The 14,578-nt window shown below is 41.0% G+C and overlaps 2 protein-coding genes across 3 annotated transcripts; one reads left to right on the forward strand and one right to left on the reverse strand.

The window, feature by feature from the left end:
• The first annotated feature begins 281 nt into the window (after positions 1-281).
• Positions 282-4,772, forward strand: asb4 (ankyrin repeat and SOCS box containing 4). Of its 2 annotated transcripts, none has more exons than XM_063899630.1 (6): positions 282-641; positions 1,204-1,503; positions 1,606-1,848; positions 1,917-2,164; positions 2,289-2,436; positions 3,287-4,772. In XM_063899630.1, exons 1-5 carry the CDS (start codon positions 332-334, stop codon positions 2,430-2,432), a joined length of 1,245 nt encoding a protein of 414 aa, XP_063755700.1. In that variant the 5' UTR covers positions 282-331; the 3' UTR covers positions 2,433-2,436; positions 3,287-4,772. The 2 variants fall into 2 exon arrangements, with proteins under 2 accessions (XP_063755700.1, XP_063755699.1); XM_063899629.1 differs by having other exon boundaries at positions 2,289-2,402.
• A 673-nt stretch (positions 4,773-5,445) lies between these two features.
• Positions 5,446-14,184, reverse strand: pdk4 (pyruvate dehydrogenase kinase, isozyme 4). Its single transcript, XM_063899068.1, has 11 exons — positions 13,815-14,184; positions 12,842-12,983; positions 11,386-11,457; positions 10,310-10,494; positions 9,724-9,813; positions 9,240-9,317; positions 8,435-8,511; positions 8,242-8,340; positions 7,854-7,967; positions 7,498-7,611; positions 5,446-7,118 (listed from the first exon to the last, which is right to left on the reverse strand). Exons 1-11 carry the CDS (start codon positions 13,930-13,932, stop codon positions 6,975-6,977), a joined length of 1,233 nt encoding a protein of 410 aa, XP_063755138.1. The 5' UTR covers positions 13,933-14,184; the 3' UTR covers positions 5,446-6,974.
• Between the last annotated feature and the right edge of the window lie 394 nt (positions 14,185-14,578).

Raw genomic sequence — 14,578 nt, forward strand, 5'->3', positions numbered from 1 at the left:
TTAATTTTTCATTCTCCTTCTTATGCTAATCAGTCATATTGACATAGAAAAGAAGAAGATATTCGAGACCTCTGCCATAGCCATGCTGTGTTTACATGACCTAGTATTTCAACCATATGAACATTCACCCCCTTTCTCTCAGAGGACTGGCAGTACTGAGGTCAGCCACAAGCCTCCAGTACCACCCTCTCTCCTTTCTATTTATATTCAGCCTGATTTTACTCCAGGGCTATTTTCTAACCATGACAACTCCCCCCTGTCACTTACTGTTACCCCTCTTCTTACAACTCCGTTTCTATTGGGGGGCTTATGGAGGCTTTTCAGTGTTGGTATGATAGGCACGTTCCTTATCACCATTTATGTGTTTATTTCCAATCTCCTGCATCCTGCGTGGAGAACATTAGTGTGTGAGTGGGTTGCTTTGGTTGAGCCTCAAGAACGAGGCCCGTCTTTCAAGGAGCTCATGGAGGAGTGGAGTCCAAGACAACCGGCTGTCAAACAGCTGAAGCGGCAGTTCCTTGACGCTCTGCAGGCCAACGATGCCCAGGAGGTCATGAAGATTCTGCAAGATGGAAAACTAGACATTGACACCGTTCTGGAGGTGGATGACCCGAGCATGCTGCTGGCCTCATACAAGCAAGGTACGCATAAAATAAAGTTTGACCTACATTTCACCAGCAGCAATGCTTGATGATAAACATCATGTAGTGTTTTCTAAACTAAGGTTTTCAGGGCTGTCAACTGTTATTGTATGAGTATTCAGAATTGTGATTATGAAAGTGTTTGTGGTTTCATGAAGCATCTGAAAAGGAAAAGAGATTGTAAACATTTCATTAATATCTAATTTAGGAGATCAGTTCTATAGTTTATCCACTAGGTGTTGCTAAACCCCCATGGATACTGAAGCTGGACATGACAAGAAACCCTGTGTGTGATTTATGAAACCATGCGTTCTCAGGATACCGGGAATAAACAATCAGAAATATAAGAACAAAGCCGTATGAGTTGTAATCCTACAGTGAGTCAGAAATTATGTAAGCACTGTTCATCTCTATTTGGCCCTGGAAAACTCATTTTTTAAGTATTCTCCTTTGACCTTAAACATTGATGGCTAACTACTCAACAAGAACTAACATAACCATACAGTAACACTCACTGGTATCTGTTTAGGTGAAAAGTATTTTCTTGTCTATATTGCTGCAGGTTACTGGCTCCCCGACTACAAACTGGAGATGTCCTGGGCGATGGGTATTCATGTGTGCGTGATGTACAATGCGGTGGAAACAGCTCTGGTGTTAATTGAGGAAGGTGCAGCCATCAACGGGATGCCCAACGGGAAGACGCCGCTGCACGTGGCCTGCGAGGCTGCCAACGCTGACTGTGTCGCCATGCTTCTGACCCACAAAGCCAAAGTCAACGGCTTGTCTCTGAGCGGACACACACCGCTGCACCACTGCATCACCAGCGAGTCTGTGGCCTGTGCCAAGCAGCTCCTCAGCAAAGGTCAGGAGGAAAGGATGCATGGATAGATGACTATAAGTAGACAGGTGAAATTGAAATCGCATTTTAAACCACTAAAATAACCTTTGCTTTTTCCCCATGCAGGTGCAAAAGTCAACATGCCCGGTGACAACAATGAAGCAGACACACCTTTACATTCAGCAGCCAGATTTGGCGTCCCAGAGCTGGTGGCTCTGTACTTGGCCAACGGAGCTGATGTGAATGCAATCAACTCCTTGCAGGAGACCCCCCTGATGACTGCCTGCTTCTGGGCTTTTGACTCTAAGGAGCAAATGTACAGTGAAGATCATCATCTTGTCTGTCGCCTTTTGCTCGACAACCAGGCAGGTAAGTCTCTTCTTTCTTGTATACCATGGAGGCTTTGAGACTTTTACAACAGTTCCCTTCTATTCAAGATCCCAACCTCCAAGAAGAGGACAATAAGACAGCCCTTCACAAGGCCGCCTGGAACTGCGATCACATCCTGATGCAGATGCTGCTGGAGGCCGGAGCAAACACACGGGCCATGGACATCAACGGCTGTGCCCCCATCCAGTATCTCCTCAAAGTGACTGATGTCAGGCCCATGGCCATACCTGAGCTCTGCTACCAGGCGCTGCTCAACCATAACGCAGCACGGATCTACCCCCCCCAGTTCCACAAGGTACAAAGATGTAGTCTGATGTTATTAAACAATATTACATGCAGAATATTTCACAAATGATATGTTGATGATGAGAGATCCTTGCTGTATAATAAAATGTTGTATTTTGTTTATCTTTTTGCAGGTGTTGCAGTCCTGCTATGACTGCACCGGAGCCGTAGAAGTTATGGTCAACGCTTATGAGCGCTTAAAGCCCACAAACAAGTGGAGTGCTGCCATACCTGATGACTGCTACAAGGTAGTACCCATATCTTCTGTACATCAATAGAATGGTATGTGTTACTTTTTTTGTGCCTCCCTAGGGACATTTTGTGCTTTTTAAATGTTCAATCCCACAGCCATCACATCAAAACTCATGCATTCTATTATATCAGGCTATTGATGTAGAGCAGCGTTGTCCAAACTACGGCCTGGGAGCCAAATGCGGCCCGCAAGCCATTTTAAATCGGCCCTCAGCAAATTCTATAAGTATAATTGAATATAGCTCACTAATTAAACTTTTGCTTGTCTTATATTGCACTTCTCAAATATATATGTTAACATATATTAATGAGCCCAATTTTCAAATAAATTCAGTCATTTAGAATTGAAAACATTTTCTAACATATCTTAGCTTTAAAAAAGCCCAATAACTTATTTCTATAACAAGCTTGAAATTGAACCTTCATATTTACTCTTATTATAAGCAATCTGAGACTTCTGTTTTAAGGAATGAGCTGCCAACAAAATAAATGAAACCCTAAAGACAGATGGGATGTAGGCTGTTTTTTCCTTAAACCATTTGAATGTATTGCGCATTATTCACCTACATTTGATTTGCTTTGCTAACTTATAACTTAACTTATGAGGCAATATTCACCTCAATAAGTGACCCAGCTCTCCGTATATTTTTCTGTATGTGGTCCTCGGTGAAAAAAGTTTGGACACCCTGATCTAAAGCCATGGCTTCGAAATGATAGTTTTTTCAATTTTTCACCAGATTAAGCCATTTTAACAGGTTTGCCTTAATGGACAAATGCATGCTATTTTACTGTATTACAGTACAAAAAAGCATTAATGCATCAAATGAAACCTTCCCACTTGGAAAGATACAAGATCAGATTGTTTTCTTTGCTCCCTCAGCGACACAAAGCCTTCTACGACTCTTTGTTCGCTGTTTGCAGCAACACTCCACGCTCCCTGCTGCATCTGACCAGATGTGCCATCAGAGGCAGCCTGGGTGAGGTCTGCCAAATAGGCGTAGCACAGCTGCCTCTGCCACCTCCCATGAAGAGGTATTTACTCCTGGAGCCTGAGGGGATACTGTACTGATGAAGAGGATATGGTTTCCAAAAAATGACCTGATGTGTGGGAGGAAAGTCAGCCTGTCACCTGATGAGTTGATAAAAACATCCACTTCCTGTCTGCAGAGTGAGGAAAGTGAAAATGCTGCTAGTTGGAGCTGCCACTTACAAGAGTGTCCCTTTTATTTTGTTGGATAACATTCCCAGAGGTTTTTGTCTGGAACATAAGGACCCCCTCTTTGGTGTTGGACAGTACTGAAAAGTTGCTGGTGTGAGTGGAAATATAATCACATGACTTACTATAAAAGTCATTCATATGGTGGTTTGATGCGGGATATGACAGAGAATGCCATCCAACTAATTACAAATGATGAGAAACATGGCAGGATTGATAGCCAAGTGGGAGCTTACTGATGATGATTGCTGTGCTGATTACAATAATAGTTTATAATGTTTAATAAGTGAACATTAATGTCTGATGTCTCCCACCATCACCTGCCCTAGACTTCTGTTTCTGTAAACACTGTTTTATTTAAGTATAAAAACACTATAGCGTTTGACTTGTCTCTCTATGACAGTGATGCCTCATCTCAATCTACCCGGCAACCATCCTTAATGCTCACTCATGCTCTCATGATACTCCATTATGCAGAACAAACACTTGACAAAGCCCTTCACAACAAGTGCTTGTTTTTCCAGTGGACTGCACCTGAAGCCATAAATGGGCCCAGCCAGAAAAAAAAAATGGTCATCGTAACATCAGTCTCTACCTTAACTCAACATCAGAAGTTTGAACTGCTTTTCTTTCTGACTTCTTATATCTCTTTCACCAGTAAAAACACTTAAGATTTTCACCTAAAGCTAATCTTCTAAACCTCTTTTTTAAATCTCAGGCAGACCTTTAATTATGACCTGGGCCATCATCCCAGTCAGAATAGCATGCTCGTGTGAGGATCTCTGGCGATTTTATCCTGATATTAGGACTAATTTACCATGGGGAGTTAACGCCAGCTTACAATAGGATGAAAGCACTCAACAGACTGAGGCTGCTGCCTGGAGAGGAAGAGACTTGCTGAGCTATTGTGTATTTTTTTTTAAAGAGGAGAAAATAATCCGGCAGCCTCGGGAATCATTAACATGAAGGCAGAAAAAGGATGAAAAAAAGAAAAGTGAGCTTTTTATCACAAACATGATTTTAAAAACATTACCACAAACCCATAGCTAAGACAAAATAAAGTATATTTTCCAGCAAACATGTCATAAATGATTCAAGAAATGCCTTTGTGTGTGTTTTACATAAACTATGCTTTGAACAATTGTAGTATATGGACAAATAATTAAATGCCACTTACGTCGGGGACCTCACTGACTTACAGTGTGTAGTGACATTGGTGTGCTGTTGGTGTAATCTTTGAGCGACGTATTGCAGCATAAACAGGTGTGGTTGATGGGCTGCAAGTGTAGCAGAAAAATTGTCTGGATAAATGAATAGTCAGGCCTGAATCCTAAAATAGAGCAGTAAAATGTAGGCTGAGAGATCAAATCAAGCATTACAATAATGGGAAGAGCAGGGTTTCACAATCAACTGAACTCGATCCTTTTTTTAATTCTCCGATCTTTAGAAATAAGCTTACATAATTCTGTATTTGTTTTGACGTAATTCCTGAATAAACTGGAAAACAGAATTGCTAGAGACAGGCAGAAACAGGAATCTAAACCACAGGGAACCTGTGGGCACAGCAATGAAGGGGCAAACAGAGCAGGACAGCCTGTCCGCAAAGCTCCTCTTGGCAGCCGGCCACAGGAAGCCAGTTGACTGTGTCGACGACCAAAGTTTACTAAAACAAGCTGTGGGGACAGGAGAGAGACAGGGGGTATTACAGAGAGCAGGGGGCTGTGTACTTCACACACTTTAAAAAGCTTTATTCCTCATTACAAATCTTGCTGATATCTTACAGGGTATTTAATTGTACTACGAGCAACAAAAGGCACAAAAAATTACGCATTGATGAGTTTTATTTTTCTACATTCACTGGTCCTTTTAGTAATGAACCACAACTTCAGCACAGAAACACGAGGCCTTTGAGAGTGATGGTCGTACATTTTGAAATGCAAACATGTCAGTTGGTAAAGACAGTTATAAAATCATAAAAATCTAAAATGAGGGATTTTACATTTGAATCAACAGCGTCTCAATGCAATTCTAAACACTACAAACTTGGAAAAGACTGAACTGAGAAGTACAGTTTACGAAAAGTGTTGCTGGTATTTCATGAAGACATGGAATAGGTCAAATTATTAGAAACATAAGGAAACATCTATTAGATAACACAGCGTACATACAGTATAGCATTGTCTGTGGTGTTCCTACTGTAAATGCATGCTACACTTTGCAATCATTTCCACAGGACTTTACACCCTCTGAAATCACTTAAATATACAACACATGCATCATTGCAAAACACTTGTTGATATTACCCAAGGACCAGAGATACACTGTTTAGTTTTACTATTTGAAAAACACTGAAAATATTCTTGGAATAACTTTAGTGTTTTTATTGCAATGGAATACAAACCAGTTTCAACAGATGGGGAGTTATTATTGTGAAGGTTATGTGAACCTGGCAGTTTTATAGTTAAAATATAATTATTCACAGTTACATTTAACATATCACCGTTACATATGTTGCAATACTGTGTTCCACTTCTCCACAAAGGCACTTTCCCCCTTCTGCTCCATCAACTATGTTTACACCTCATATTAAAGGAGCTAAAAGGTAAACGTTTCACAATTTATTATACATTAATTTTATTTTACAGCATAAATAACCAGGGAAAATCTTTCTTATAGTGTCTGTTAATGCTGTGGACGGGTGAAAACTGAACTGCAGAAGTTGTGCGTGTAAAGCAATGCCGCAGATTATGAAGGAATACCATGCCGACATGAACAAAAGTGCAGGAATAGACTTTGATCTCTTTGAGTTCAGGCTGCAGTCGAAGTGACCGTGCTGCAGCTGGCTTAGGTTGCGTGTTTATAAGCAGAGGTACACATTTACCGGATGCAAAAACACAACCCAGGAATAGTAACAACCTAAAACATTTGCCTGGCTTTGAATTGGAAAATGATACATTTTGAAAGATGAAATAAACACAAACAGCATGCTGGTTTTGTAGTGTAACCGTGTTATTAAAATATATAGGGTAATGAGGAAAGCTGAGGGAGATTAATACTTGACTTTTCTCAATTTTCATTAGCTGGACGTAATCGTTGCAATAGTAAAGTATCATGACGTTAACTTGCCTGTAGCCTGGTAATGAGTAATAGTTCAGCTCAGTTATATCTGTACAATTTATCTGACTCTTGGCACCAGGCTCTAGGCTTCTCTGGGTGAGAAAAGGAATCCACTTTCCACACCCAGTCGTCCGGGTCCAGCAGCATGTGTCTTCTCCCACTCACAGTACAACAAGTTCATCCATCTCTTCAAACATGGACCCCTTTTCTTCTCAATTATATTAATCAAACTACTTTAGACTGTCCTCTTGGAGTTGCCCAGTTGCTTCGGATCCTTGCTGGGCATGCACCAGTCGTCAGCCTCTATGCTCGTCTGGTAATGCCTTAAGGCTGACTTGTTGAAAACAGGGAGTCTCTCCACTGACTCCGAGGACAGGGCCTGTGATACAGAGCAGAAGGGAACTCATTAGTCTTCAACCTGAGATCCAGATCATTGGGCTTCCCTACAAAGTTCCCTCTGTTTAAGTACAGACAGCAGGGGTCTCCTTGGTTTCTAACCTGGAACATGTGGTGGGTTACAGCATGACAGATATTAGCTGAGCATTGTCTGTATGACGCAGGTATGCTACATCTGCCAGCACTATGTCAATACAGAATGTGCACTTGACAGTACATGTATATGTGAACTCTAACCCAACTGGTGTTATTTCTGACTGTGTGTGTGTGTGTGTGTGTGTGTGTGTGTGTGTGTGTGTGTGTGTGTGTGTGTGTGTGTGTGTGTGTGTGTGTGTGTGTGTGTGTGTGTGTGTAGCTCTCACCTTCAAGTATATAACAGCTGAGGTGCCGTAGCCCTCCATAGAGTAGAGCTGCAGGTCTCCCTGGAAGTACTTGGCATACAGACGGGAGATGGGCAGGCCGTAGCCAAAACCAGCCTGAAGGAAACAGAATAAAATATTAGCATAAAGTGGACACTGTGGAGGGCTTGAGTCTTTAGTTTCTCTCTCTTATTGTTACAGTTTTATCCACTAAAACTTCATTCCTCTTTCTTATCAGCCACCGTAATTTGCCCTGACGCTCTGTAGTGTGACCATCTGCTTACATTTTTAATCCCATCTATGAAATGCAAACACAAGCCTGACAGACTAAGACACTCGACAGACGGGTTCAGCCTCACCAGTGGTGCATTGCGGGAGTTGTCTTCGTGGACCGGACTCGGAGCCGTGGAGTACATGTAGCTGAACAGACGCTCGATCTTCCTCAGAGGGACTCCCCCTCCTCTGTCAGACATCTAAAGATACAGAGGGATGCATTCACATTGTTCTGGCTGCTCATCAGCTCTTGATCATGCGAATGGAATCTAAACAGTGTCATGTTTGTGATAGTGACTCATCAGCTTTATTTAGATACTAACAACGTCCACATGGATTAGCATTCAGTAGATCTGCTGGCATTGAATGGCACGACAACACTTGTTTGTTAGTACAATCTAAACAGTAGTGTCTCCCTGATTACCGCCTTTAGTACAAAATAACAGTCTTTCTTAACTCTGGGTCCACATCTACCTTGATAGTGAGATCCTCAGTTCCCAGTGAGACCCGCACTTTGATCGGGGGCAGTGTGATGCTCGTCTCGTGGGTCTCGACGGTAGCTCTCATCGCGTTCTGCCAGAGAATACACAAAGTGGATTACATCATGAGAAAGCTGACACGTGTTGGCAGATAAAATACTGTTAGTCAGGCTTGTTGGGTAGTGTACCTTGAAAAGCTCAAACAGCATGTGGTAGAGATGGGACGGCACGTAGACAATGTGGAGGGGCTGGTTGGGGTTTTTGGCTGTGAAAAAAAAATCATAACAGTGATGATATGAAACTATGACATATCTTTATCCCTGACTAGGAGTACACAGGTTGTTGGATCCAGACAACAAACTAACTGTGAGCTGAGACAGGCCACACCTTTGTAATGCAAGATGAGAGCAGATTAGAGCCACTCCTGCCAAATGAAACAAGGAACAAACCAACTCATTCATCACTCTGATGCATTTCATCAAGACATTATCTGCCAAGAAATGCTGGCCAAGTACTGTTTTTATTCAAAGCCCTGTTCCATGTCCTGACTGATTTACTGCAAGAGGAAGTAGGTTTATGGATTCGATTAAAGGACATAGTACTACCACATGTTTTCTACTAAACTACAATTGATTAATGTATACATTAGTCTCTTTATGCATGTAATCATACTTCAAACAGTAATATGTGAAAATAAAGCCTTTCTCTAGTCTATTTTTATTATCTGTGGGGGGTGGTTTAAATGAAGGAATGTCTGATGCTAATGCTAGCTCTTGGCAGGCCCAGCTAACGGAACACACATGCAACAGGCTTCACTAAGAATTTCCTAATCCTAGGATTAATTAAGGTTCAGCTGGAAGTCAAGAGCACAGCAGTACATGTATTCTCTCACACAAAATATCCAGTTGAAACAAAAAAAGATACAGCAGAGGCAAGAGTAACTTCAAAACTATCTGCAAATAGAAACACGATGGTTGTTTTTGGAAGACTTACAATTGACTTGTGTGATCTCCACGTCAGGAGAGGTCAGGTAATACTGCTCACACAGCATCTTTGAAGTCTCGTAGGCATCTAGAAAATGGAAACAAAAGAAGAGGAAGTTTCGTGTTTTTTTTATTCAGAAATGGAGGACAATAGATCACATTATTTTCTGTGGTTTTAATAAAACCAGGTCACAGAAAAAACACGGCTCTATTGCAGCCATGTTTTCACAGAGATCCACTCCTAAAATATCAGATGATTAAAGGTCAAACAGTCAGTGCAACTAGAGGAGTGGGACACAGATAACAAATCCTGTGTGTGTGTGTGTGTGTGTGTGTGTGTGTGTGTGTGTGTGTGTGTGTGTGTGTGTGTGTGTGTGTGTGTGTGTGTGTGTGTGTGTGTGTGTGTGTGTGTGTGTGTGTGTGTGTGTGTGTGTGTGTGTGTGTGTGTGCATTTATACACAGCCATATTGGAAATGAGGATGATCATTCATTACCTTTTATCACCTCCGTGACGTCACAGCTGGGGTCGATGCTGCCAATGTGTTTGGGATGGGCTGGGTTCACACTGCCTTCGAAGATTAATGCTACAGGGCACAATAAAACAAACGTGTGTGTGACTCAAATTACGTAAAGATACCAGTCATTGTCAATACACCCATCTGTTAATATTAAACCACTAGTAAATCGCTGGCTGTTGAGAAAGTTCTTGATAATATGAAAAGCAAACAATAGCAAACAGGTATTGCTGACATATCATTTTCTCGAAGACTTTTGAGAGTTGAGTTATAGCAGCAGTAAGTGCCATTCTGCCTTTTACTTTGGATGAATTCATTATCAAAATAGATGGCAATCACTTTTTTAGTCTCTACTGTAAAGCAATCAAAGCATGCTGGGTGTTTTTGTGCGACTTTTATACAGCAATCACCGCGCCCCCCAGAAAAGTGCAGAACTGTCTGTGCCTTTTTAAATTGCTAGCTCACAACCACTATGAGCACTTTGACTTGAATTTATTGACAGGAGCTTCGAGAGTGAGCAACTGTGTTGATTAACTCACAGTCCATCACAGAGTGCTATACTGACTGTGCTGGTTCATGAGCATCCGTGTGGAGATGCGGCTCATGTAGAAGCGGTCAAGGAAGTACTGGACGTTCTGGTTGGTGACGGGGTCCACGCCAAACGCGTCCTTGTACTCCACCACACCCTGAGCCATGGTGGGCACCACGTTGTTGTGACGATTTCGGACGTTTACCAGAGTCTGTGTGAATCTGTGGGGGAAAGGCAGTATGGATTTGGTGGTTAACGTGGGTCGTACACATCAGTGAGCATGGCCATGGACATACAGCCGCGGAAAATTAAGAGACCACTTCAGCATTATCAGTTTCTCTTGTTTTATTATGTATAGGTATGTTTTTGAGTTCAATCTTCTTCTTTTTTTGCATTCTATAAACTACTGACAATTTTTCTCTGTGTTGGAATTCGACAGACACTGGAATGGCTGCCATACATGTAGAGATAAAGACTTCAGAAAAATGTGGAGTGGTGTCTTAATTTTTCCGGAGCTGTATATTCCCAGTCCACTGCTGAAACAACAGGGCTGAGCACAGTGGGAAAATAAATAGAAACAAAAGACCCTATTCCTGCAAAATGTACCTTGGCCTGGAGCTCATTGCATCAAAAAGATGAACCTACTGTTTGCAGAGCGAGAGTTTACAATTATGGCTGCAGTAGTGCTAATTATAACATCTTTACCTGAAGGGAAGCAGTTAAACAAGGTCTACCCAATGCTCGTTAACAAAAGAAAAAGAAGGAAATATTTACCCAAGCAGAATATTTAAATATGTGCCGAGTAAACCAGATAACTTTCTTTGAGATTAAAAAAAAAACATTACTTTGCTGTTACTGATCTGCATGAATGCTTCCGCTCTGTGGTGGAATTAGCTTGATGGAGCAGTTCTTAATCTTCAATCTTTAAGCCTCACCATGAGCTTCATGGGCTGTACAACAAGGTACATAGACATGAGTCAGATCACACTTTGGACTGATCTTAACTGTGCAGTGTGACGTTGAAAATAGGCAACAAAAGAACTAGACAGGGACATTCTTAAGGTTTATAGTTACAATGTGTATGAACTGGAAAGTGTGTGTAAATGACTTACTTTGTCAGGACCTCCTTATCATCTGGATTCTTCTCTAGAAAATCTACAATCTCCAACAAACTCTGGGAATACCTGGTGGACAGTAAAAGGACGAGTTTAACTGGTTATACTGGGCATTTCACTCATGGAAAAGCATTGGAAAATGAATATGCAAAGCAGGGAACTTGCGTTATACTTGGCATGGTTTAAATTCTTAACCATTTTAACATCTGTGCAATAAAGACTGTAGCATTTCCACTTAGCTAGAATAACACTGTCCTCTCTTTAGATAATAGTTGCTGTTCTCTGTAACAGACTCTGTGGATGAAGAAGAGGAGTAGAGTGCTGAGCTCTTTGAACCACACTCTCTCGCAGTAGGGAAACTGGGTGAAAGGTGAACAAGCAGAGTTGTTGTTCGTCCCTCAGCTAACCTTCAGTGTTCACATTATGGATTATGTGACCAGACATTCATCTTAAAATAGACTTTTGTGCGACTTGTATATTTCGGAAGTTTGCCAGGAATTATCAACGTGACCTCATTCCCCCCCAATAGCAACATAAACAAGTCACAGATCTTTTGGCTGGCAATCCAAAGAGCTCTGCTGTAGCGAGAGGAGAAAGCCACAGTAGGTACATGGCCAAATATAGACAGTACTGTGACTCTTAAGTGAAGAGTGGGGGTGGAGTAATGACCTTATTGTTAGCATGTCTTACAGTGACTTGTTTAAACAAATCTAGAGTTGGTGAAAAAAAAACTCCAACTAGTACAGCTGAAAACCAACGACAGACATCCAGTAATGTTCGTACATGAACTTGACTTCACCCTTGGTCTTTCAGTTTATACAACACCTCAATATGCGTGTGTGTACAAAGACTAACGCATGCTGGTTCAATCCTACCTGTGTGAGGGTCATAACCACAAACAACTGTTACAGTGCAACAAGGTGTATGCATTAAATTCAAGATTGTCGTTGCATTTAAGGTACAACATGAAATTGGGGCATATAAATAATCTGCCATGGTATTAAAATAAGAATAACATTGCAACATAATGACAGAAAGTACGTTAGCTAATCAAAACACAGTAAAGCTCCCAGATCAATGGTGTCTAGTCACGAATTCACCAAAAACGGCAGGGTGGGGGAGATGCATGAGAAAAAAGAGCAGACAGTCACGAAGCATAACATAACCTCGGATAACAGCAACAGGGAAAATGTTTTTATCAGATCAAAGCTTAAATGTCAGGGACTAGATGAATGTCCTAAAACTAATGGAGGAATATTTGAATACAGAATAGATCTGTTTTATATTAGAAGAAGAAAAAAGGCAAAGGCTAAAGTCCAATGGAAGTTTGATAATGAGAGGATTTTAATATTCCAGACGACTGGTTCATTACTGTTGAACTTTAGTATGGCAGAGGTGGAAAATGATTCCTACAATTATTTTGCAACCATAATTTGTATATAGCTGAGCATACCAGCTGATGAGGAGCTTTAGGGATGGGGTGTTGAGAAGCTTGTCAGGGAGGAAGTCAATTTCTTTCATGATGTTGGCCAGCCTGACAGGAAGCTCCTGCCGCAGGAACACAAACGAAGTCTTCTCACAAGCATTGGCTGAGCCTGCAGTCACATGAGGGGATAGATAGAGGGAACACATTACTGAGCAAGAATCCAACTTTTGACCCAGTCCTGTCACAGATACAAAACCTTTCCTAAGCATTAATCAGAGGAGGATATGTCCAGGATAAATACACAAACTGTCCTTTCTTTGAGGAGGAACCTGTTGTGGAATGAAATAGTAAACCATGATGAAAATGTCTGAATTCTTCCTGTCTTGTTTATTCTGAGTAGACAGTAATGTGAGAGGCTGCATAGCATACATAACCAAACAGCTGTTTTGTAATGCTTCTGTTTATCAGTGCAATGTCCATTTGTTTTACACTGGCAGTGGTCTTAAGTAACTGAGTACATGTACTCAAGTACAATGTTAAGGTTATTATATTTTATTTTAGTATTTCCATTATGCTACTTTGTATTTCTACTCAATTACAATTCCAAGTTCAATATTGTAGTTTTACTCCACCACATTTATGTTTAAGTATATTTAGATGCCAATACTTTTGTACTTTTACTTGAGTAACATTTTGAATGCAAGACTTTTACTTGTAACAGAGTATTCATACACACTGGTAGTTCTGCTTTCACTTAAGTACAATATCTGATTACTTCTTCCACCTCTAAAAGACAAATAACATACTAGTGTGCAGTAAGAGACACAATAAAAGACAGACCTGCATTAACATCAGTCTGCATTGTGAACTTCAGTAGTGTTAGCTGCAGTATGTCAATAACCAGCTGTCGATCAGACACTGTGAAATGGGCATGTGAGTGTGGGAGTGAATTAAGTAACATGCAGTGCCAGTCAAAATCAATGCTGCTCGAAATACTTACCAAAGTCAATGAACTGCTTCATAGACAATGGAGAGGGGGAGAACTTAGCAAACCTCTCCACTTGCTTCGGTATCCCAACCACCGAGCCATTTTTCAGCAGAAACTGAGCAAATTTCATTTTTCCTGTGTTTACTAGACCCCAAATAACCTGAGTCCCGGGGACAATCTGTCCTTTCTTTCTTCTGCTCGCTCCAGTTTGACGATTTTTAGCTAGATACGGATAAAGCGTCCACCTTGGTTACATTAAGAACAATTCAAAGATGCTATAATGAGTCCCCCATCATTGTTTTTCGTGAGCAGCTGCCTTGTATCTCTGCAAGTTGTTGCGTGCCCTTCAAATGCAACTTCCAACAGTGAGCGGTGAGTGTTGTTGTTGGGCGGGAGGAGGAGTGACTGACGTGGGAACTGACCAATGGGAGCAGAGATTTCACTGGAACTGGAGGACGTTGAGGAAGTGTAGGTTGAAGAGAAGACGGTTAGTCGTGATAATTATTATAATTTAAGGAAGGTTAATATAAGGGAACTTTTGTGTTTTTTGTTGTTTTTTATTTTAGGAACATAATGTATAACAAATACAAAATAAGTACAGGGACAAATTCATTGCTGTATAATTTAAGTAAAGAGTCATGGCACTGGCACTTAAGACTATTTTTATACAGATGCTGAATGAAAAGTAGTGGGTTCCTAAACCTTTTTATCTGCAAAGGGACTTTTTGTATTTGTGTATTAGTATTATTAAGTCGTATTTGAGTATTTTACTATTT

This window comes from Eleginops maclovinus, chromosome 13, assembly GCF_036324505.1.
Source record: "Eleginops maclovinus isolate JMC-PN-2008 ecotype Puerto Natales chromosome 13, JC_Emac_rtc_rv5, whole genome shotgun sequence".
NCBI lineage: Eukaryota > Metazoa > Chordata > Actinopteri > Perciformes > Eleginopidae > Eleginops > Eleginops maclovinus.